The sequence below is a fragment of the Castor canadensis genome, chromosome 19, assembly GCF_047511655.1.
Source record: "Castor canadensis chromosome 19, mCasCan1.hap1v2, whole genome shotgun sequence".
NCBI classification, from domain to species: Eukaryota; Metazoa; Chordata; class Mammalia; order Rodentia; family Castoridae; genus Castor; species Castor canadensis.
This window is the reverse complement of record NC_133404.1, coordinates 9,721,246-9,747,315: the sequence shown is the minus strand read 5'-3', so window position 1 is coordinate 9,747,315 and position 26,070 is coordinate 9,721,246. Positions and strand designations below refer to the sequence as shown.

The window sequence follows — 26,070 nt, the reverse complement described above, 5'->3', positions numbered from 1 at the left end:
GTGTACTGTAGGGGGCTGGGGTAGAAGCTCTGCTAGGATTCCAGCCATTGATAGGTCAGCGGCAGGTCTAGAGCAGGTCAGCTGCACAGAGAGAGCGTAAAAGGATACTCAGCAGAATGCTGAAGAAAGGGGCCCAAGTTACAGGCCACAGAGCAGACCATCAGTGGTCCCAGGACAGCATCATGAAAGAAGGAATGACAATAAGACATCCAGAGGGAAATGCGTGGTCAGCAGGCCAAGAGCAGGGTGTGGGAAGTGAGAGTGGAGGATGATGTTCCTCACCCCTGAGTACACCCAGAGGGGCAAAGCAGACCCCCTGATTTATTCTCTTCGTCAAGAAGGGGCCAAGCCACAATCAATGGTAATAAGAGCAACAAATGCTGGTGAGGATGCAGCAAAACAGGAACCCTTATACACTGCTGGAGGGAATGCAAACTAGTACAACCCTTATGGAAAGCAGTATGGAGATCCCTCAAAGAGCTAAAGATAGAACCGCCTTATGATCCAGTGATACCTCTCCTAGGCATCTACCCAAAGGAATGTAAGACAGGATACAATAGAGACACCTGAACACCAATGTACATCACAGCACTATTCACAATAGCCAAGCTTTGGAAACAACCCAGGTGCCCTACAACTGATGAATGGATTAAGAAACTGTGATATATATATACAATGGAGTATTACTCAACCATAAGGAATAATGACACATGGTTTGAAGGTAAATGGATGCAACTGGAAGACATCAAGTTAAGTGAAGTAAGCCAGGATCAGAAGCACAAAAGCTGCATGTTTTCTCTCATACATGGAAGATAGATCCAAAGATAAATATATACCCCAAACAAGCATGATCATATACAAACTTGGCTGTAGAACATGTTTGTTACAGTGGAACTACTCTATGGAACTTGGGGAAAGAAGGAAAGGAAAAGAGAATAATATTGTAAAACATAAGATTTGAAGGTAGAGGATATAAGGATATATAATGAAAACTGCTAGAAATGGGAGGTGGAGGTAAAGGGGTAAGGGAGAGCAATGGAAAGGGTTGAACAGACCAAAGTAAAATACACCCACAATAGATATACACTGAAACACCCCTTTGAAAATCAACTTAAATGTTAAATGAAAACCAGGACTGTAAAATAGGTACAGTGTGTGGAGGGGACTAATGAGAGGGGGAAGGGAGAAGGAAGGAGATTAAGGTGACAGTATATGGTAGATGGACTTCATATACCTATATGAAATAGAACTAAGAAACCTTCTGCAATCGCTTTAAGTGAGACAGAGAAGAGACTGAAGGGGAGAAAAGATGGGGGCAATGTAAATAATGTACAATGTAAGTCTAATCAGAATGGCCACTATGAATCCCCCCTCCATAGAGTGAATATATCCTAATAAAAAATTTATAAAAAAAGAAGGGGCCAAGATGCCAGGCTCCTAAAAACTAGGTTCTGAGTCTGGGGACAAGGCCCTGGGTCTCGTCCCCAGCATTACAAAAACATTAAATGAAATGACAAAAAAAAACCTGCTGCATTCTGGAAAGAAATGGAAAACATGATGAAAACCATGATGAAGATTTTTAAGCATAGAAACGTAACATAAACTCTGTCAGGTATTTAAGGCATTAAGAAGGCATGAAAAATGGGCTTCTGAAGGCTTGCTGTCTGAAAGGGAACCCAGAGTTTATGTTCTGGCTGCAAGACCTCGGGCAAGTTGTTCAGCCCACTAAGCCTTCATCATCCCATCTGTGCAATGGTGTAGGTGTGGCATCAGCACATGAGCTCAGACGAACAAATACTTCATCTGTCTTCCTCATCGCTGGAACTCAGGAAAGGACTCAAAGTCCCTTCTCCCCTCAAAGGGAGAAGCTGTTAAAGACTTAGAACTAAGTCATGAGGTAAGTCCATTTCAAAGAGGAAAAGTGAGTCTCAGAATGATTGAATACCTGGGTGAAGGTCACCCCACACATGGAGACCTGGGAGTCCACTTGAGTCTTTCTGACTCTGAGCCATTACAGTGCCCTTCCTCACTACTAACATGCAGACGTAAGAATGGCCCCCAAAAGATAGAGAGTACGCCAGCCTCCTGGAAACAGGCTGCTGAGAAGTCTCAGTTATCACTACAGTTCCACTTTCCCAAACTCAGTCCCAGGTCACGCTCTGCATGAGGGGTTTGCTGCAGAGTCCAGAGTGGTATGGATGCTGCCATCACGGTGTAACTCTGCTGGGAAGAAGGGAAATCAGGCAGAATGTGTTGGTCGTGGACACTCACATTCCAAGTCCCTGGCCACAGCAAAATGCACACCACACAGACACAGGATCTGGGAATAGCAGAGTCTGCCTGAGGGAAGACAGGTGCTCTGCTGCCAGGTAGACACCCCATGGTTAGATCAGCACCCTCGGCAAGGAGTGAGATACAGCCTGTGGGGTTCAGCAGCTCTCACCTGTTATGATGACTTCATCCCCATCCAACAGGAATGTCCTGGTCTGTCCCATCGTCCCCAGCTCTATGGGCTTCGTTCCCCTCCAGGACAGCTCCAGCATGGAGCCAAAGCTTTCTGGCTCCTTCATAAAGGGAAAAGGGGCCACATGGATTTACATCTTTGTGGGGTATCAGCTCTGACATGAACATTGTTCAGTAAGTCTTGGTGTAGGAAGAGCTGGTGTCCCTGAGACTCTGTGTGGCTGCTGTGGAACTGTCCAGAGACCCAGAGGCTGCCCTGTCATCTGTCCCACTGAAGGCCTCTCCTGCTCAGGACAGACCAGCATACCTGGTGCCTCCTTCAAAGTGCCCTCCCAGCTGTGGTGTCCACAGCTACTAATCCCAGGCACTGTTGTGCATAACACTCTCCCTTTGGGAGACTGTCACCTCCCAAAGGGTGTAGTCAGGACCTCTCAGGGAAGGGCAGACACACACCACCCCAGAGTTATCATCTCTGAGAGTTTCACACTTCACCCCAGGCTCATGAAGAACAGGGAAAGGTGAGAAGGGCAATGGCAATGAGGCCACTTCACCCTGGAAGGGAGCAGAGTGAGATGATAACAAAGACACTATGGCTGTGTGTTGATTCTTCTCATTCCCAGTTTGAGTGTGGAGGAGAAATCCTTGCCTTCAGAGGCATATAAGGCAGGAGGAAGACAGTTTTAAGATATGCCTTCCTTAGACTTGAAATCCCATTTCAATGAAGAGCTGAGGGCCCTGTGGTCTGCGTGAGGATCAGGGGTGCCGTATGTGGGCAGTCCTGGATGTAGTCTGATACTCACCGATCCACTGATGGTTCCAGAAGCCAAGAGATCCCCAGGCCGCAGGTTGCAGCCATTGACAGAGTGGTGTGTGAGCTGCTGCAGCATGGTCCAGTACATGTACTGAGGAGGACAGAGGGCAGCAGGTGTGAGTATCCTGTCTCTGGAGGCACCTTTGCCTCTCTCCAAGCCTTCCCTGTTGGGCTCCCCAGTTCCTTACAGAAAAGACACCTTATTCTCCTCGGAGCTTCCCTCAGCTTCCCCTTACCCCACATGTCCCATCTCCTGCCGGACCCAAACCTTGGCTCTTTTGCAATCTTATCCCTCCTCACCAGCCTCTCCAAGAAGTGTGCCCCCCTCCTCAAGCCAACTCCCTGCCCAGCCCCTCCCACCTGCCACAGGTCCATGCTCACATGACCACAATCTGCCTGGACCACCCTAGAGCCCTGCAGGTGTGCTCCATCCTTCCCACAGCAAAGACTTCTCTGAACAGAGGCCCCACTCAGATTTCCCACCCTGGGCCTCAGAACCAACAACCAGGCACTGAAGCTGAATGATTTAAATACAATGTCAGAGCAGGCTGAAGAAGGAAAGAATGCTAAAAGAGAGGGGGCAAGACGCCATGTGTTCTTGAGATGCTCAGAGCCAACTCATGCCTGCACCTCTGCAAGGCCCATGTTTCTTGGCCCTGCCACTCCTACAGCCACATAAGCAGGCAACAGAAACTTCAGAAACTAATTCTTTCCCTTGAGCCCTCTCAAAGAGGCCCTCTTTTTTTTCTTAGTAGCCTAAGGGCCCATAATAGTGTTAAATTAAAAGGGCCGCTACAGAAATAGATATACAGAGATTCAGAAGGTCTTCAAATGGTCAACAAACATATGAAGAAATGTCCAGCTGTGTTAGTCATTAGGAAAATATAAACTAAAACCACAGAAAATATAAACTAAATATCACGGAAAGGACAAAATGAAAGGAAAACACCACCCCATGTTGCCTGGATGTGGAGCAGTTGAAGTTCTTACACATTGTTGGCAGGAGTATCCACTAGTACAACCAGTAGAGAAAACTGTTCACAGGTATTCCTAGACTAAATATTTATGCACCGTATGACCCAGCAAATCCAAACAAATCCAATAGAAATATACACATTCGTATACCAAAAGATGTGTACTGGAATGTTCACAGTAATACTATGATAGCCAGAAAAGGGAAACAATCAAATGCCCATCACAGTAGAACAGGTAAACTCATTATGGAATGTTGCTACAGTGGAAAAGTAAACAGCAATGAGCAAAATAAGCTGCAGACAGCAACAGGGTTGAATCTTACAAATAAAACACTGAAACAAAGAAGCCAGGTAGATGAGAATACATGAAGTAATGATTCCATTTCTAAAATACTGAAAAACAGACAAAGTCAATGTATGCCAACAAAATCTAAAGAGAGAGGACCCTGGTGATGTGACCAGAAGGCGAGCTGGAAGCATCCCATTTCTGATCTGGGTGCTGCTTGCACAGGGATGTTCATTTGTGAACATTCCTTGGGCTGCACACTTAAAATTTGTGCATTTGTATCTCTGTGTGTTATACTTTAATTAAAATTTCACTTAAGGGTTGGGTATATAGCTACTCAAGAAGCAGAGTTCATGAGGATCACAATTCAAAGCTAGCCAGGGCAAAAAGTTGTCCAAACCCCATTTCACCAAATAAGTGGAGCATGGTGGCACCTGCCATCTCAGCTACACAGGAGGCATAGGTAGGAGAATCACAGTCCGAGGCCCCCCAGGCAAAAAAAGGGAGACCCTACCCTAAAAATGACCTGAAGTGCCAGGTGCCAGTGGTTCATGCCTATAATCCTAGCTACTCTGAAGGCAGAGATCAGGAGGATCAAGGTTCAAAGTCAGCCCAGGGAAATAGTTCATGAGATCCTATCTCAAAAATACCCAACACGAAACAGGGCTGGCAGCATGGCTCAAGTGGTAAAGCACCTGCCTAGCAAGTGGGAGGCCCTGAATTCAAACCCCAGTACTACCACAAAAAAAAAACTGACCTAAAGCAAAAACAGCTAGAGGTATAGCTCAAGTGATAGAGCAGTTGCCTAGCATGAGGCCCAAAGTTCAAACCCCAGTACCACCAAACAAAAACAAACAAACAAAAAAAACCCAACACCAAGCTGGTCATAGTGGTGGCACACCTGTCATAGTCCCAGCTACTCAGAAGACAGATGTAAGGGGATTTTGGTCAGAGGCTGGCCCACACAAAGTTAGCAGGAGACCCTATCTGAAAACAAACTAAAAGCAGAAAAGGATTGGGGGTGTGGCTCAAGCAGTAGAGCACTTCCTAGTTAGTGCAAGACCCTGAATTCAAACCCCAGTACTGAAAAATAAAAAAACCAAAATAGAAAAAGTCACTCTCACCAACCCAGCCCATGGTAGAAAAGGAAATCAGGGGCTCAGGCCTTATAGGAATACCTATTATCCCCAAGAAAATCACTGTGCAGTCTACATCCCAAGGGAACTCCATGACATCATGTCCTCCTAGAAAAGGACAGGATCAAAGAAGCTCTGAACTCTCGGGCTGATCCAACATCATATCCCAAAATCGATGCTATTCTCCTGTTCATGCTGGGGTGAAAGCTCTCCCTTTTTTCCTCCCTTCCAAGAAACAGATTATCAGCTTCAAAGTTTACCTTAAAATTGGACCTGCATATGGTTGCTGCCTGGCTCATTCCTTCTCCTGTTGGAAACAGAAGGGAAGTGGCATTGATGAAGAGTTAATTCTTCCAATCAAGGAGGAATTCATTTTTTAAAGAACTGGTATGTGGTCTAAGCTTCTGGTATGTGCAGTATGATTTCACTTAACATTTGTGAAACAGTAAGCTTATGGGTATCAGAGCTGGAAGACTCTCACAGAGTCAACCGAGTCCAGGGATGGCAAATACGTGCACCTGCCGCTGAACTCCTCCTCCCACACCCAGAGCAGACAGTATTAAGTGATCATGCGTGCCCTCTGAGGCTACATATAGCACAGAATCCTTCTTAACATGATTCTCCTGGGAGCCACACATCAAGTGGAACAGTGCCTGTTGAAACCTACTTGATCTTTGATCAAGGATAACCTGCTATGCCCCAGCAGCCCTCTGGATAGCTGGGCTATCTTTCTCCTGTTGTGGTAATTCACCACTAATTCCAGCAGTATTTATTAAAAGCCTATTACGTGCAAGGTACAAAAATACTGTTATTCCATTTCTGAACAGTGTTAACAGAAAGCTCTTCCAATCCCTCAAGATTTGGCTTCCTCCCTTGGTCCTGGCTTCTCCTCAGAGGTGGCCAGAGCAGGTGTGCTCTTTAGACACACAGAAGCAACTCCTCCCTACCCCACCACCCAGACCCAACCCTGGAACACTGGAACTGCAAATTCAGAAACATGTCTCTAGACACTGCTTTCCTGATCATCTTATCCCTTACCCATCAGTGCCTTCCCTGAATGTACTCATCTCAAGCAGAAAGAAATACTTAGAAAGATAACTAAAGGAAAATGGACTCCAAGGATGCATTCATTCATGGGTAGAGACTAGCCTATAGTTTATGACATGTAGACTTGGTCCCAGCTTTGCCAACAGCCAGCTGAGTGACTCGAGGTAAATCCATCTTCCTCTCTTAGTTTCCAATGTGAAACATGAAAGAGTGGGACCAGCATAGTTTCCCAGACACCACTACAGCAAATATAAGGCCCTTTCCACCATGGGGCATCTTGCTCCTTGCTCCTTCTGGAGAGCACTGAGCCTCTTGCCAGAGTCACCTCCACAAGGGGCCAAGACCCTGACACCAGTAGTGAGAAGGACCCTCACCACAGCCTGCAGAGACAGCCTCCCCCTCACCAAGGCTCTGCTGGTCTATTACAGAACCAACCAGGCAGTTCAGAAGACATAGTCCCTATCTGTGAGGCTCTCAGATGAAGTTGTGGCTCGGGAGCTGTGAATCCCAAAGGACTAAGCCAGGCCTCCCATGGCAGCCCCAAAGGGTCAGGCTTTCAAACAGGCACTGGATGAAATGTAGCACACATAATGGGTGGGGGAGCCATTGATGGCAGGATGTGGGTGGGGATTGAGCAGACACTGCCTGGGAGGCTGGAGAGAGAGTCAAGCACAGGATGGGTCCTGAACACCACACTTTCCAGCCCAAACAGTTGTAAGAGCTCAGTGATAGAGTTGATGACATGTGGGCCCACTGTAACTCCCTTTGAGCATAAGAATGTCCCCTTCACTCCTTTCCTTTACAATGGCCACACTTATCTCCAGGGCTAAAGTAGCACCTCCCCTGCCACCCTGCCAAAACTCAAAATCCACCCTGGCAATGGTACTTGGACATACCCATCCACCCATCTCCATGATGTACCTTTCAGGGCCACAGACAGGTTGATGTCAAACATGTAGGGCTGGTCATGGCAGAGATATGGCAGGGGCCTGGGATCCTAGAGGGCAGAGCATGGCAAAGGAGTCACTGGCGGTACGGCTGAGCTCAACCAGGTAGAGTCCCCCCACGCACCTGCTCTCTTAGCATAGCAGGATACGCCTTCTCCAGGGACCCACCACCGTGTCCCTGGACACTGTGTCCCTGGTTGACAGTGTGGGGCAGGGTGGTCATATGTCCCAGACTCCAAGAAGAGAAGCTGAGGGAGGGTATTGGAAGGTCAAAGGTCCAAACCAGAGATGCCCAAGAAGGCCAGAAGATGAAAAGGCTGAAGAAGGGGGCAGTGGGAGGCCAGAATGAGAAACAAAACCTGTGAGGTGAGGTTAGGGCAATGGGAAGAGCAAGGTGAGCCCCAGAAGGCAAAGGGTCAGGCAGTAGCAGAAACAGGCAGCCAAGAGTGGTGCTGGGCAGCTGGGAAAGCAGCTGTGACAGCCAAGCCAGAAAGGCTGCACTCTGACAAAATCAGAGTTTTCTCAAAGTGTGACATATGAAGCACTAGGAGGACAGGAGGTCATTTTTGGTGATGTGAATAATTTTGTGTGCTTCTTTTCATGATTAACAATGTGGCTAGTGATACCATAGGAATGTAAAGTTCCTTTCTTTTAAGTGTTGAACTGGGAGCTGCTTTAGAGAAAAACATTAAGTAAATAATAGTTGAGAAGAAACAAAGAGTGGTGACAACTGCACATACAATGGTCCTTGGGAAACCAAGGACAGAGAAAGGGAGTAGGAGAGTGAAAAAATGTGTACACATGTATGTAAATGCAAAAATGATACCTGTTGAAACTATTCCAGGAATCAGGGGCATGGGGGATAAAGAACAGTAAAGGGGGTGAATTCAAGTATGATATATTTCATACATTGTAAGAACCTGTGTAAATGCAACAATATACCCCTACCCAGTACAAAAATAAAGGGAAAAAAAAAGAAAATATGGTCCTTGGAAAGAACACAGAAACAGGCGGAGCCCAGACAGCCATGTTAGTACAGGTCTGGATGAAGAATGAGAGTGGGAGGGACAGGCAGCAGAAGGCAGTGACCCAGGAGGTCCCTGGTAAGGCTAGACACTACATACTGATGGCAGCTGCAGAGGAAGTGACCATACAACTTACTGAGAGGGAGGCAGAGAGAAGGAAAGAGATGAAGGGTGGGGGGATTGCTATGGCAGAGCAGTGGAGGAGGGAGCAGGGGGCACTGTGAGAGCCCTGCAAGAACTTCATGAGGAACTGGTTTTCAGGGAAAGATCCCAAGTCTGTTTTTAACAGAGGAGTGTAGGAAAGGTGGGACCGCATACTGGTGGGAAGGAGAAAATGGTTCCAGGGAAGACCTGGAAGGAGAAGGGCCCAGCTGCCCTTCATACAGGAGAGTTGGCAGGAGGCATTGTGAGGACCCAGAGGTACTGGAGGACCAAAACAGGTTACATGCCAGAGCCAAGGGTGAGATGATGCACAGGAAGAAGGAGGGCCTGCAAGGTCATAGGTAACTCTGGTGAGGTTCTGGAAGTGAGGAAAAGGAGCAGCGGGCAGACTGTAAAGGGCTTGAAGAGAGGGGTGAGACCACCAACCCAGGCCTGGACAGGGGTGCTGAGAATTGGAGGCTACAGAGACCAGACTTCCCTCATGGCTGTACTCTAAACCACATTTTATGACTTTGGTTCCAGAGGGTGCCATTCCCACAGAGCACAATTTGATGGCAATATGGTAAATTGTGCAGTGTGGTTATGACTTCTTTTTCTGCCACCTGGCCAGTTCCCCTAGCCTTAGAGGATTCTGAGGGTTACAAAATTCTGTTTTTCCTAAGAACTGTGTAGAAGGCAAGTAAACCACCGGAGTCATGGTGCCTGGAAGTCACTTTGACCAAGATCCTCCAGGGCACTCCACTGTGGGTGTGCTGTGAGCACAGAGCTTCCCCACCCCTGGGGTCTCCAGGCCTGGTGTACCTGCTCAGGCGGCAGCAGGCTTGGAGGCAGCAGGGCCCAATGTGGGAGCTTCCTGCAAAGGTTGTGCTTACCTGTTCTGGGTTGGGCACAGCGAAGGGCATGAGGGCATCCATGGGCACCACCCATGGAGAGATGGTGGTACCAAAACTCTTCCCAAGGAAAGGCCCAAGAGGGACGTATTCCCACTGCTGGATGTCTCGAGCTACAGGAGAAGGGCAGGACCAGAGCTTACATAGGCTGAGCAGAACTCACCTCAAAGCTCCCTCCTGCCCTTGATCACGGAGCAAAGATACCCATCACAGTCCTCCCCATGAAGCTCTGGCCCCACCCAAGCTATCTTGGAATAAGGGGCAAGAGTAGTCAATGCTAAGGACAGAGGTCCTTTGAGGGCACTATGCCAGATTATGGTAGAGAGAAGAATGGCAAAGGGTGGTTAGGATGACTCTCATGAAGGGACTGAAAGGAGAGGGGCATCTCCTGGGCTGCTTAGCTTCAAGTCTTAGTGAACAACCAGCTCAAATCTCTCTGTGCCTCCGTCCTTCACCTGTAAAACAAGAACTGCAGTCCTACCCATGGTGTGTAGGGATCAGAAGGAGAATAGATGTGAGGTGTTAAACCCAGGCCCTGACACATAGTAAGCGCTCAGTAAATATTAGTTGTCATGTCAACTGCATTCCTATTCAACACATGAGCAAGTTGGAGCTCAGAAAGTTTAAGTCAGTGGCCCAAGTTCTCAGAACCAGAAAGTCTATTTGATGCCCACACCCACACTCTTAGGCACTGCACTGCCTGCTGCCTTCACCAGCAACAGACACAGGAAGCCACCCACAGCTCCTGGAACAAAGTCCCAGTATGTAAGTAGCCCCTCCTGTCCCCCAGAGCCAAGTGTCACTGTGAGCTCAGCTATCAGTCATTACCGCTCCAGTCATTCATGAGGACCATCCCGAAAATGTGCTCATGGGCCTTGGAAATGGGAATGGGCTCTCCGAATCTGTTCCCAGGGCCTACAAAGAAAGCCTGACATGGGGAAAGGTGATTAGAATCCAGGGATGACCTGTTTCCTCAGACCACTGGTCACCTAGAGAGCAAAGGCCAAGTATTTCCCTACCCTGGTCAAGAACCAGGACTGATACAGGGGCCTGGCCTGAAGCCACTGTATCGCTAAGTTTCAAACTGTACCTGAGCAGTGAGACAGCCAGCACAGGAAAGCCTGGAAGGCAGCAGAGTGCCAGTGCTACTACCTCAGCCCAAGCTCCACCATAGCCTCCCCCACCCCTCAGCACATCTCAGGCCCTTCCACTCTTTCCCTCAGCATCTAAAGATCCAACAGCCAAGTGAGGCTTGTTAAAAATGAAAATATCATCGTATCTTCATATCATGAATAATCGAAAGGCTGCCTCCTTAATGAAGACAAGAGTGCCTGACAGGTGCACTCCACACCCCTGAATACCTCTTTCAATAGCCCTAGAATGATGTCTATGAGCCAAGACAATATCCAGATATTAAAAACCTGGGAAAGGCTCTTTCAAAAGCACATAAGCAACACTCAATTTTATTTTATCTGTGACAATGTTTAAACATTTTTCAAGATAAGAACAGAAAAAGATCCAAGAACACCATCTCATGGAAAATCCTACCACCTTTAAGTTCAAATTATCTGCCCCAAACATTTCTCCATGCTGGCTTTCTGCCTTTTCTTCCCTTCCCACAATGGACCGACACAAGAGAAGCACTGGCCAGTGTCCTTTATTCTTCAGAGAGAAGACCCTGGCCCCAAACCAGGGCTCAGGCCCTACCCTGGGAATCTCTGTGGGGAGACTCCTTTCGAGGTCTCAAGAGGTCCCCCAGTAAGGTACAGGAGGCAGACAGCTGGTTGGGAACACTCTGCCACCTAAGGACAATATGCCAACCCCACTAATGCCTGCCTCTGCATCCAAAGAAATGAGGAAGGTGGCAACAGGAAATTTGCACAAAGCCTACTGCTTCTCTGGCCAGCCTAACCAAGCCTGGATTCCCATTTCTGCAGCCACCTGGGTGGCCCAAGGCTTGCTCTCCAACCCTTGCAGGGATGAGAAGTTCAGAGTTCCCAAGGTAACCCCCAAACCTGGTGCTAAGGGAGAGCCCCTCCATCTGCCTGTCTGCACCCCCAGCTCTAGACCTAGTTCCATCAGTCATCCGACAACCCAGAAGATGCTGAAGACACTGCTGTGTGCCCAGAGTCCTCCCTCCTTTGGCTTAGCTCCTCCTCCCCATTGCTTTCTTGACCCCTCACCTTCAAGACTGCCTAGAGTTCAGTGTCCCTCTTCAAAAGGGCAGTCATATAGCATGAGGGACCCAACTATGCCCATGTCAGGATCCTAGCTATATACTGCTCTATATTCTGCAGGAAGTTTCCACTGGGAAGCTGTGTGGAGGATACACAGGAGTCTCTGTATTACTTCTTGCAACTGCATGTGAGTCTACAATAATCTCAAAATAAAAAATCTTAATTTTAAAAACAGTGTACCCCTAAAGTAACCATGGGCCTGAGGTTACATGGACCCAGCCACAGAACAATCAGGCTTGTATGGTCAGTTGTTGTCATTGAAGGTAGTTATGTTCTAGAATGTCACCAAGAACATGAACTTGCAAATACTGAACCAACACTCCTAGCAGAAACACAGGGATAGGTGCCCACAAGCCTCTGGCCACAATACTTTCATCAATTAACCAATAAATAATTATAAATGACCTTGTTTTATGTGCTTCTGTTTAAAGACAGCACACGTTATACTGTTGATTCATTAACATTGAACTCCCTGTCAACAGTGCCAAAACTCAAGCCTGTATAAGTCTTATCTGTCATACATCTCTCTGTAAGAATTTCTAGGCCTTCTTGCACTTAGGGGCACAAAACAGCACTTGGGAACTGTTATAAACAATGAAATCACCCAAAAGAGTGGGAAAATGTGAGAAATGTGGCAAAAAAAAAAGAGGCTACAGAAAGAGTACATGTATAAGAGCTTAAACAGTAAGACAAGGCTGTAACCTCATTTGACAATGTGTGCATTAGGAAACTCAAGCTTTTTTATTGCTCTTTGTGTGTCCATGAATGACCACAAAAGCTCTGTGTTAATTGGAGGTTACAAATAAATTTCAATAAGCAGGTTAATTCATAAATACAGAGTCAGTAAATAATGAGGATGGGGACACAGAGCTGGCACTGATGGCTGGAGATGTATGAACTGCTTGTCATGCAGACTAGCCATCCCAGAAAGAGCTCTCCTGCCATAAGAGCTCAAGTAGATCCTAAGGCAATAAAACTCCACACACAGCTCACCATTTCCAGCTCAATATCCAAGAGTCTGCAGGCACCATATGCAGGAGGCTTTGCTGAAATGACACCAGAAGAAAGGGGCAGCTGTGAGTGCCAGGCTGCAGAACTCGCTGCCTGGGAAGAGAAAGCACCAGAAGGATCTGAACGTTAGAATCACTTACACGTATCCGGTCTCATCTGTCCCATGGGCCTTCGGATTGGGGTGCCAGACACCACAACAGAGGAGGCTCGGCCATGGTACCCCACTGGCAAGTGCAGCCTGATGATGAAGAAGAGGTGGTGCATGGTGTTAAAGCTCTTACATGCTGCAAAATAAAACTTTAAAAGAAACAAATATATATATGGCTCAAAACTCAATAGGTACTCCCAAGTATCTACCGATGGATGAAGAGAGAAACAAAATGTTTGTATCCAGTGGAATATTGTTCAGTCTGAAGAAAGGAAATTCTGACACACGCTACAACATGGATGAACCTTGAAGACATTAAGCCAAGTGAAATAAGCCAATCACAAAAATATATAAATATTAGCCACACATGGTGGCACATGCTTGTAACATCAGCACTGGGAGGTTGCCTGGGCTAAATAGTGAGACCCTGTCTCAAAACAAAAACAAGATAATACTGTACTGTGATAAGTGAGGTATACAGAGCAGCCAAATTTATAGAGACAGAAAGCAAAATGGGGTCATCCAGGGCTGGGGAGAGGGGAGCAAGGAGTTGTGCAATGGGTTAGAGTTACAGTTGTCAGACGAAAATCACTCTGGAGGTAGACAGTGGTGATGACTGCACATAAAACCACAGCATAGGTGAACATTGTTAAGATCATAAGTTGTATGTTCTGTGAATTTTGCCACAATGTTTAAAGAAATCAAAAGGCACTTAAGAGTAAAGTAAAACTTTCTCCCATCCTCAGCCCCAGTGTCCATATGGTGCTGACTCACATGCAAGAAGAACATCTAACAGGAATGATTCCCATGTACACAGCACCTAGCTCTCATGGAGCCCACACGAAATGCTTTTTGTATTGTTCCCTTCTCATAGAATCTTCAGAAGAGCCCCACATTGTAGTGTCATTGGTCATCATTGAGTGTACTCAGGCACTGAGAGCCACTGACATTGCTGAGGACACCAGCAATGAAGAGGTGGCACTGTGATTCAAACCCAAGTCTCAACAAGCACAAAAATAAATCTAAATAATACCCTGTATCTTAACAGACCATAATGGGATAGAATTAAAAATCAGTGTCAAGGAAAACTACAAAAACCATTATAACTCATGGAGATTGAACAACACACTTTTGAATGATAAAGGGGATAATGAAGAAATTAAGAAATTCTTAGAGTCAAATGAAAATGAAAACACAACTTCCAAGAACCTGTGAGACACAGCAAAGTTAGTCTTAAGACCTAGAAGGTAACACCCACGCACAGGAAATCAATGTGAGTCAATGCCCTGTATAGCTATCCTTATCTCAACCAGCAAAACCCCTTGTTCCTTCCTATTATTGCTTATACTCTCTCTACAACAAAATTAGAGATAAGGGCAAAATAGTTTCTGCTGGGTATTGAGGGGGGGAGCGGAAGGGGGTGGAGTGGGTGGTAAGGGAGGGGGTGGGGGCAGGGGGGAGAAATAAACCAAGCCTTGTATGCACATATGAATAATAAAAGAAAAATGAAAAAAAAAAGTTAGTCTTAAGAGGGAAATTTATAACCATAAGCACCCACATCAGAAAAATAGAGAGATCTCAAACAGCCTGATGAAGCAGTGAAAGTAATAGACAGAAAGAAATTATAAAAATTGGGGTACAAATAAATAACAGGGAGACCAAAAGAATGATACAACAAATTAATGAAACAAAAATTTGGCTCTTCGAAAACTTAAATAAGATCAACAAAACTTTAACCAAACTAACCAAAAGAAGAAAGGAGAATACACAAATTAATAAAATCAGAGATGGAAAGGAAATTATTAAAACAGACACCAGTGAAATTCAGAAGATTATACAGGAGTATTTTGAAAACCTATGCTCAAGTAAACCAGAAAATCAAGAAATTGATAAATTCCGACACATATGACCCACCAAAATTAAACAAAGAGGACACAACAACTTAAACCAGTCTATAAAGAAAAATGAGATTGACACAGTTAAAAGAACCTCTCTGCAAAGAAAAGCCCAGAACTGGATGGATCACTGCTTAGTCCTTCTTAAAGAACTAATAAATTTCTTCATCTCTTCTTTAAAGAAGAACTAATAACAATGTTCCTCAAACTATTCCAAAAAATACAAAGGGAAGGAATATTACTAAACTCATTTTACAAAGCCAGCATTACCCTATTATCAAAACCAGGTAAAGATGCATCAAAAAAAAAAAAAGAAAGAAAGAAAGTTATAGGCCAATTTCATGGATAAACATAGACATGAAAGCCCTCTGTAAAGTACTTACAAAGCAAATCCAATAACATATTAAAAATATCATATACCATAATCAAGCAAGTTTCATTCCAGGGATGCAAGGATGGTTCAGCATATGCAAGTAAGTAAATAAATATAATACAACACATAAGCAGAATTAGGGACAAAAGTCATTATCATCTCAACAGATGCAGAAAAAAAATCCTTTGACAAAATTCAACATACATTCATGATAAAAAGCTTTGAAGAAACTAGAATAGAAAAAATATCTCAACATTACAAGGATAAATAGACAAACCTATCACCAACATCTATTAAACAGGGGGAAAACTAAAATCATTTCCTTAAAGTCAGGAATGAAACAAGGCTTCCACTCTCCCCACTCTTATTCAATATAGTACTGGAATTCCAATCCAAAGCAGTAAGAAAGGAAAAAGAAATAAAGGAATTCAAATAGGGGAGAAAGAAGTCAAATTATCCCTATTTGTAAATGATATGATCTTATACCTAAAAACTCCACTAACAACATCTTAGATCTCATAAACACATTTGACAAAGTATCAGGATACAAAGTCAGTAGTACAAAGATCAGTAGCATTTCTCTACACAATCCCATTCATAATAGCATCAAAAAATACAAAGGAAATGAAAGACCTATACAATGAAAACTATAAATCAATGGAGAAAAAAATCAAAGAAGACATTAGAAAATGGAAGGACTTCTCATGCTCACTGATGGACAGAATCAATATTGTAAAAATGGCTATACTATGAAAAGCAATCTATATGTTGAATACAATCCCCATTAAAATCCAAATGACATTTTCTAGAGAGATATAATAATCAATCCTAAAGTTTATAGGGAAGCCCAAAAGACTTCAAATAGCCAAAGCAATCCTAAGCAAAAAGAGCAATGAACGCTGGAGATATCATAATACCTAACTTCAAACCATAGTACAGAGTCACAGTAAGAAAAATACCATGGTACAAATACGAAGACCAATGGAACAGAATAGAGAAGCCATGCACAAACCCATTTAGCTACAGCCATTTGATTTTAACAAAGAATCCCAAACCATACATTAGAGAAAAGATAGCCTCTTCAGCACATGCTGCTGGGAAAACTATATGCGCATGTAGAAGAGTGAAACGAGGTCACAGTCTCTCGCCCTATTCTAGTATCAATTTAAAGTGCATCAAAGATCTTCACATAAGACCTAAAGCTAGCTCTCTCAGCTTCTGGCTTCCACCTGGGCATCACTGTGCTCCATTTTGTATTTTCCTTCCCTAACTTTTAATAAACTCTCTTTACACCCATGTGTCCTGCCATGGGTTCTTCCCCATGGGATACAAAAAATTTGGAAGTCTTCTGATCACAGACTGCACCAGTGCCATTAACATTTTGTGGCAAAGCCAGCCAGGAGAAATGATTTTTTAGATTCCAGATGGAAGATGGGGACTAGAGGAGAAAGCAGAAAGCGTGCTTCCTAAGGTAAAATCTTAGAGAGACGCTGGAGAACACCTTGAAGGGAAAACCACCAAGAAGAGGTAAAACTCCAACACCACCACACCCCCAGCCTGCGCATAGGATCTCCACTCCATGTTAAATGGAGAAACCAGGAGGGCTCTCGCACCGCCAGACGCCAACACCTAACCTGCTTGGGAGAAGCAGAACACCAGGTGAGCTAAGCGACACAAGGTACTCCCCAGACAATCCTGGGCCAGATCAGCATAGCCCCCTGGACAGACCAACCCCCACCCAGGGAAAAAAGAGAAAAAACAAACTGAATAATAAACAACAACAATAAAAAAGACACGTAGCAAAGAGGGCGGGGCGCCCTGAGCGCCAAAGTGGGGGGAGGGGCAATCCCTCACAGAACTGTAAAACAAGCCGGCCTGAGAAGGCAGGAGCGGGAAAGCTTGTAAAATCGGTGGTAGGAGGAAAACTCCACAGCAGAGGGGAGAAGTGTCACTTCCCACATGAACTATAAATAAACACACCAGCCAGAGAAAGCGGCGTAACGCCACCTCCCCCAGTGTGCTTGGAAAGGGGAAAGCTTGTAACAGTGGCCGTCCTGCCCAGAAGAACTCAAAGTAAACAAAGCCAGCGGGGCCAGGTGAGTGCTAAGCTCACCCCTGAGATCTGCATAAATAACGCCTCCAGCAACAGCAGGCTGACAGCAGCGGGCAGGTGAGCCTCAGCCTCAGACAGCCATTCATAAAACTGTCTCCAGGCTCAATATTTTTTTTCTCTTCCTTTGATGAGACAACAACCTAACTACACCTGCATGCTGAAAAACTTACTGAAATTGTATTGCATCTGAACTTGGGACACTTTGTTGTGTTTTGGTTTTTCTTTGTCTTTTGGTTTTTTTCCTTTTTGATGAGACAATGACAGAACTACTTCTGGGACACCATCTCAGGATTGGAGGCTGACAGACCAACACCAAAATTATTAAGACTGAAACTTCATTGCATTTGAACTTGGAGATCTTTTTTAATTATTTTATTTTTTCTTAATTCTTATTTTATTTTATTTTTTTATCCTCTCTGTCTCCCTAATGCCTGTTTAGCTAACTGTTAATCAGTACACTATCTCTCCCTGTTTATGTCTTTGACACGGTTTTTTTGTTTGTTTGTTTTGTGTTTTTACTTGTTTGTTTTTCCTTTTTCTTTACCTTCTTTGCTATCCCACTCCTCTCACCTTTCCATTCTAAATATCACCATTGTTATTATTACAAGCTAGAAAATACTTAATTGCACACAGTGCAGGCACAGTAACAATACCAAGGGCAATGATGGAAAGACAGAAAAAAAAAAAGAAACCAGTATCCCCACAGCAAAAAATTAGTACAGGAACCAGAGGCAAATGAAGAAAACACATACTCAGTTCCAGACTCCAACAAACGAAGACAAACTATGCCAAAGAACCCAATGAAGCCCACAAGAATAATCTGAATGATGAAATCCTCCAAGTAATCAATGAGAATTTTATAGAGATGATACTGGATATGGTCAACCAAAATGTACAGGAGACACTCAAGAAATTCCAAGACAACAAAAATAGAGAATTTGAGAAAGCACAAGAAGAAATAAGAGAAACCATAGAAGCACCGTATAAACACCAAAGTGAAACAAAGAACACGGTTAATAAAAAGATAAATGAACTCAGAACGAAAATAGACAACATTAAAGAGGAAATGACCCAGGATATGGAAAACCTCAGAAAAAGACAGAAACAAAAATGCAAAACAAAACGGAAGGCAAATCCAGCAGAACAGAACAAACAGAAGACAGAATCTCAGAACTCGAAGATGAAATGGCAATTAAAGGAAAAACCAAAGAACTATTAGTTAAACAACTCAAGACCTGTGAAAAGAAAATGCAAGAACTCACCGACTCCATCAAAAGACCAAACCTGAAAATCATGGGCATTGAAGAAGGAGAAGAGGTGGAAGCAAAGGGAATGTGTAATATATTCAGCAAAATAATTACAGAAAATTTCCCAAATCTAGAAAAATCTATGCCCATACAGATGCAAGAGGCCTCCAGAACACCAAACAGACCAGACCAAAATAGAACGAACTAACGGCATATTATCATTAAAACAACAAATACGGAGACTTCAGAAAGAATAATGAAGGCTATAAGAGAGAAAAAACAAATAACATACAAAGGTAAACCCATCAAAATCACAGCAGACTTCTCAACAGAAACATTAAAAGCAAGAAGAGCATGGGGTGAGATCTTCCGGGCACTGAATGAAAATAACTTCAACCCCAGGATACTCTACACAGCAAAAGATAATTCAAAATAGATGGAGCAATAAAAGTCTTCCATGGTAAGCAGAAACTAAAACAATATGTGACCACAAAGCTACCACTACAAAAGATTCTTCAAGGGATTCTGCACACAGAAAGTGAAACGCAATATAACCATGAAAGGACAGGCAGCACCAAACTACAGGAAAGAAAAAAGCAAGAAAGTAGAGAGTAACCTCAATTTAGGTATACACAATCAAATTTTCAAACAACTAAGACAACTAAATGACAGAAATCACAACATACCTATCAGTACTAACACTTAACGTTAATGGACTTAATTCCCCCATCAAAAGGCACCGTTTGATGAACTGAATTAAAAAGGAAGATCCAACAATTTGTTGCTTACAGTAGACCCATCTCACCGACAGAAATAAACATAGGCTTAGGATGAAAGGCTGGAAGAAGATTTACCAAGCCAATGGCCCCCAAAAACAGGCAGGAGTAGCAATACTTATCTCTGACAAAGTAGACTTCAAACCTACATTGAGCAAACGAGATAAAGAAGGACATTCCATACTAATAAAAGGGGAAATAGACCAAAAGAAAATAACAATTATCAACCTATATGCAGCCAATGTCAATACACCCAATTTCATCAAACATACCCTGAAAGACCTAAAAGCATATATTAACTCCAACACAGTGGTTGTGGGAGACTTTAACACCCCATTATCATTAATAGATAGGTCATCCAAACAAAAACTCAATAAAGAAATCCAAGATCTAAAATATACAATAGATCAGATGGGCCTACTTGATGTCTATAGAACATTTCATCCAACTTCTACACAATATACATTCTTCTCAGCAGCCCACGGAACCTTCTCCAAAACAGATCACATCCTAGGGCACAAAGCAAGCCTCAGCAAATGTAAGAAAATAGAAATTATACCATGCATTCTATCTGATCACAATGCAATAAAACTAGAACTCAACAACAAATATAAAGACAAAAAACATGCAAACAGCTGGAAACTGAATAACTCATTGCTTAATGAACAATGGGTCATTGATGAAATAAAAGAGGAAATTAAAACACAACCTACCAGAACCTATGGGACACAGAAAAGGCAGTCCTGAGAGGAAAGTTTATAGCCATGAGTGCATATATTAAAAAGACTGAAAAATCCCAAATCAAAGACCTAATGATACATCTCAAACTCCTAGAAAAACAAGAACAAGCAAATCCCAAACAAACAGAAGGAGAAAAATAATAAAAATAAAAACTGAAATCAATCAAACACACACCAAAAAAACCATACAAAGAATTAATGAAACAAAAAGTTGGTTCTTTGAAAAAATAAACAAGATCAACAGACCCCTGGCAAACCTGAATAAAATGAGGAGAGAAAAAACCCAAAATAGTAGAATCAGGAATGCAAAAGGGGAGATAATGACAAACACCATGGAAGTCCAGGAAATTATCACAGACTACTTCGAGAATCTATATTCAAATAAATTCAAAAATCTTAAATAAATGGACAGATTTTTAGATACATATGATCATCCAAAACTGAACCAAGAGCATATTAATCACCTGAATAGATCTATAACACAAAATGAAATTGAAGCAGCAATCAAGAGTCTCCCCAAAAAGAAAAGCCCAGGACCTAATGGATTCTCTACTGAATTCTATCAGACCTTTAAAGAAGAACTGATACCAACCCTCCTTAAACTGTTCCATGAAATAGAAAGGGAAGGAAAACTGCCTAACACATTTTATGAAGCCAGTATTACACTTATCCCAAGCCCAGGCAAAGACACCTCCAAAAAGGAGAATATAGGCCAATCTCCTTATTGAACATTGATGCAAAAATCCTCAAGAAAATAATGGCAAACAGAATTCAACAACACATCAAAAAGATCATCATTCACTACGATCAAGTAGGCTTCATCCCAGGAATGCAGGGGTGGTTCAACATAGGAAAATCAATAAATGTAATAAACCACATTAACAGAAGCAACGACAAAAACCGCAGGATTATCTCAATAGATGCAGAAAAAGCCTTTGATAAGATCCATTTCATGATAAAGGCTCTAAGAAAACTAGGAATAGAAGGAAAGTACCTCAACATCATAAAAGCTATATATGACAAACCTACAGCCAGCATTATACTTAATGGAGAAAAACTGAAACCATTCCCTCTAAAATCAGTAACCAGACAAGGATGCCCACTATCTCCACTCCTATTCAACATAGTGCTGGAATTCTTAGCCAGAGCAATTAGGCAAGAAGAAGGAATAAAAGGAATACAAATAGGTAAAGAAACTGTCAAAATATCCCTATTTGCAGACGACATGATCCTATACCTTAAAGACCCAAAAACTCTACTCAAAGGTCCTAGACACCATCAATAGCTATAGCAAGGTAGCAGGATATAAAATTAACATAGAAAAATCATTAGCATTTCTATACACTAAAAATGAACAAACTGAGAAAGAATATATGAAAACAATTCCATTTACAATAGCCTCAAAAAAATCAAATACCTAGGTGTAAACCTAACAAAGGATGTAAACGAACTCTACAAGGAAAACTACAAACTTCTGAAGAAAGAGATTGAGGAAGACTATAGAAAGTGGAGAGATCTCCCATCCTCATGGATTGGTAGAATCAACATAGTAAAAATGTCTATACTCTCAAAAGTAATCTACATGTTTAATGCAATTCCCATCAAAATCCCAATGACACTCATCAAAGAGATTGAAAAATCTTCCATTAAATTTATATGGAAACACAAGAGGCCACGAATAGCCAAGGCAATACTCAGTCAAAAGAACAATGCTGGAGGTATCATGATACCCGACTTCAAACTATATTACAATATAATAACAATAAAAACAGCATGGTACTGGCACAAAAACAGACATGAAGACCAGTGGAACAGAAAAGAGGACCCGGATATGAAGCTACACAACTATAACCAACTTGTCTTTGACAAAGGAGCTAAAAATATACAATGGAGAAAAGACAGCCTCTTCAACAAAACCTGCTGGGAAAACTGGTTAGCAGTCTGCAAAAAACTGGATCTAGATCCATGTATATCACCCTACACCAGTATTAACTCAATACGGATCAAGGATCTTAACATAAGACCCCAAACTCTAAAGTTGGTAAAGGAAAGAGTAGGAAATACTCTGGAATTAATAGGTATAGGCAAGAACTTTCTCAATAGAACCCCACCAGCTCAGCAACTAAGAGATAGCATAGATAAATGGGACCTCATAAAACTGCACAACAAAAGAAATGGTCTCTAAACTGAAGAGAACACCCACAGAGTGGGAGAAAATATTTGCCAGCTACACATCAAAGGACTGATAACCAGAATATATAGGGAACTCAAAAAACTAAATTCTCCCAAAATTAACGAACCAATAAAGAAATGGGCAAGTGAACTAAACAGAAATTTCTCAAAGAAGAAATTCAAATGGCCAAAAAACACATGAAAAAATGCTCACCATCCCTAGTAATAAAGGAAACGCAAATTAAAACCACACTAATATCCCACCTCACCCCTGTTAGAATAGCCATCATTAGCAACACCACTATCAACAGGTGTTGGCGAGGATGTGGGGAAAAAGGAACCCTCTTACACTGCTGGTGGGAATGTAAACTAATACAACCACTCTGGAAAAAAATTTGGAGGCTACTTAAAAATCTAAACACTGATCTACCATATGATCCAGCAATACCACTCTTGGGGATATACCCAAAAGACTGTGACACAGGTTACTCCAGAGGCACCTGCACACCCGTGTTTATTGCAGCACTATTCACAATAGCCAAGTTATGGAAACAGCCAAGATGCCCCACCACTGACGAATGGATTAAGAAAATGTGGTATTTATACACAATGGAATTTTATGCAGCCATGAAGAAGAATGAAATGTTATCATTCACAGGTAAATGGATGAAATTGGAGAACATCATTCTGAGTGAGTTTAGCCTGGCCCAAAAGACCAAAAATAGTATGTTCTCCCTTATATGTGGACATTAGATCAAGGGCAAACACAAGGGAATTGGACTTTGGTCACAGGATAAAGCGAGAGCACACAAGGAAGGTATGAGGATAGGTAAGACACCTAAAAAAATAGATGGCATTTGTTGCCCTCAACTCAGAGAAACTAAAGTAGATAGTTTAAAGCAACTGAGGTCAATAGGAGAAGGGGACCAGGAACTAGAGAAAAGGCTAGTTCAAGAAGAATTAACTTAGAAGGTAACACACATGTACAGGAAATCAATGCATGTCAACTCCCTGTATAGCTATTCTTATCCCAACTAGCAAAAACCCTTGTTCCTTCCTATTATTGCTTATACTCTCTCTACAACAAAATTAGAGATAAGGGCAAAATAGTTTTTGCCTGGTAGCGAGGGGTAAGGGGGGGTAAGGGAGGGAGCGGGGGAGAAGGGAGGAGACGGGGGGAAGGGGAGAGAAATGACCCAAACAATGTACACACATATTAATAAAATAAAAATTAAAAAAAAAAAGACCTAAACCTCTGCAACCAGTCCAGGAAAGAATAGGGAAAACACTGCAATACACAGGCATGGGTTATATCTTTGTAAATAGAACTCCAATAGCTCATCAATTAAGAGAAAGGATTGACAAATGTGACTGCATAAAACTAAAAAGCTTCTGCACAGCCAAAGAAACAGTTGCTAGACTGAAGAGACAGTCTAAAAATGGGAGAAAACCTTTGTCAGCTATACATCTGACAAGGGATTAATAACCAGAATATACAGGAGACTCAAAAAGCTATACTCCCAAAGAATCAACAACACACTGAGTAAGTAAATGGGCAAATGAACTCAACAGACAATTCTCAAAAGAAGTACAAATGGCCAATGAATACAGGAAGAAACTTCTTGCTCAGCACCTGAGCCATAAAGCAAATGCAAATCAAAACAACACTGAGATTTTACCTCACTTCAGTCAGAATAGCTAACAATAAAACTACAAACAACAGCAAATGCTGGTGGGACTGCAGAGGGGAAAGGAAACCTTATACACCGCTGATAGAATATAAATTAGTGTGACCACGTGGAAAGCAGTACAGAGATTCCTCAAAAAAACTAAAATTAGGCCTACATACGCTCCTGAGATACCACTCTGAGGTAATGTAAGTCACAATACATTTGAGCCACCTGCACACCCATGCTTATTGCAGCACTATTCACAATAGCCAAGCTATGGAAATAGCCCTGTGCCCTACAACTGATGAGCAGGTTAAGAAAATGTGGTATATATACACAATGGAGCGTTATTCAGTGAAAAAGAATAAAATTATGTTGTTTGAAAGTAAATGAATGGATCTAAAGCTCATCGTGTAGCAAAGTAAGCCAGGTTCAGAAGGACAAAGGTCGTATGTTTTCCCTCATATGTGAAAGCTAGACCTAAAAGAAATGTTGACATAACTATATATATGATTTTGTATACATATAAATAAATAAATAGATAGATATAGAACATGACTGTAATGCTGTGACTGCTTAAGGGGACTAGAGGAAGGGGAGAGGACAAGTGAATGACTCAGACTGAATAATATTAAAATACTTTGAATCTGTACACAAAGATTACATAATGAAATACACTGAAAGCTGTTGAATAATAGGGGAGCAGAGAGGATAAAGAAAGAGATTAATAGAGAAGGTTAATCTCATTAAATTACAATTTGTGCATGTGTGAAATACCACAGCAAAACTCCTTTGAATAATTAAAATACACTTAAAAAAATAAAGGACAGGAAGATAAATGGGTCCTGCTCAGGAGCTGGTACCAGGGAAAGAGGTGAGGTTGAACAGAGAGGGTAAAGGATGGTAATGTATTTTGTCTACTTGTATGACAATGGAATGCTGAAACCCATAGAAATTGTTTTAAGAAGGGGAGAGAGTGGGAACGAGGGAGAATGATAGAGGGAGTGAATCTAATTCAGTTACATTGTAAATACATATGCAAATGTCACAAGGAAACCCACCTGTACAACTAGTATATGCTAATAAAAGTGTTTAAAAAAAACAGTACATCACCAATGCAAGGGGACAGACTGAACATGCGAGAATCTTATGTAGGTGAGAGGTCAGTATATGTTAAATAAAACCTGGTGAGTGCTTTGAACAATGTGAGAAGTTAGACCCTGTAGTGCACTGAAAGCAGCTCACTCAGTGCTATGACCACAGCCTAAACTCTCCGCTCCCCCAGAAAATGTGGGAAAAAGAGTCTTTGTACATGTAATTAAAGTAAGAATCAAGCAGTCACCCTGGATTATCCTAGTGGGCCCCATATCCAAAAATGTCTTTATATGAGACAGAAGTCATGGAAAGGAGAAGGTGGCCATGTAAAGACAAAGACAGAGATAGGCGTGACGCAGCTACAAGGAACACCTGCAGCCACTAAAATGGAGGTGGCAAGGGATGGGCAGCCTCCTAGATACTTCAGAGGAATAACAGCCTGTTGGCACCCTGAATTCAGACTTAGGGCTTCCAGGACTGTTGTAAGCCACCCCATCATGGCACTTTGTTACAGCATCCTGGAATCAAATACAGACTCACACTCACACCTCACATTGCACACAAAAGGAAAAGGAAAGTCCACATGGATTAAAGACCTACATGTACAAAGAGAGGGTATTACAAGTACTAAGGAAAAACACAAAAAAATTTTCAAATTCTTAGGGTGCCAAAAGCCTTTCTAAATAGGACACAACAAATGCCATAAATAAACTGAGTAACATGTTTGACTTTGTAAAATTTCTACATCCAGAGATATAGCTGAGTAAAAAGACAAGATACAGTTGAGTGTCCCTTATCCAAAATGCTTGGGACCAGAATCCTTTTGGATTTTAGGTTTTGATTTTAGTTTAT

At 42.6% G+C, this 26,070-nt stretch overlaps 1 protein-coding gene across 2 annotated transcripts in view; it reads right to left on the bottom strand.

The window, feature by feature from the left end:
* The window catches only part of Fah (fumarylacetoacetate hydrolase), a 45,447-nt gene that overhangs the window by 8,439 nt on the left and 10,938 nt on the right, over window positions 1-26,070 (bottom strand). Inside the window, exons 6-13 of one of the 2 annotated variants that reach the window (XM_074061726.1) lie at window positions 13,130-13,227; window positions 12,972-13,024; window positions 10,570-10,669; window positions 9,724-9,854; window positions 7,639-7,714; window positions 5,931-5,977; window positions 3,264-3,365; window positions 2,444-2,564 (exon numbers count right to left, since the gene is read on the bottom strand). In XM_074061726.1, coding sequence (XP_073917827.1) covers window positions 2,444-2,564; window positions 3,264-3,365; window positions 5,931-5,977; window positions 7,639-7,714; window positions 9,724-9,854; window positions 10,570-10,669; window positions 12,972-13,024; window positions 13,130-13,227 — 728 coding nt within the window. The remainder of the gene's footprint in view (window positions 1-2,443; window positions 2,565-3,263; window positions 3,366-5,930; window positions 5,978-7,638; window positions 7,715-9,723; window positions 9,855-10,569; window positions 10,670-12,971; window positions 13,025-13,129; window positions 13,228-26,070) is intronic. The other variant, XM_074061727.1, reaches the window with a different exon arrangement.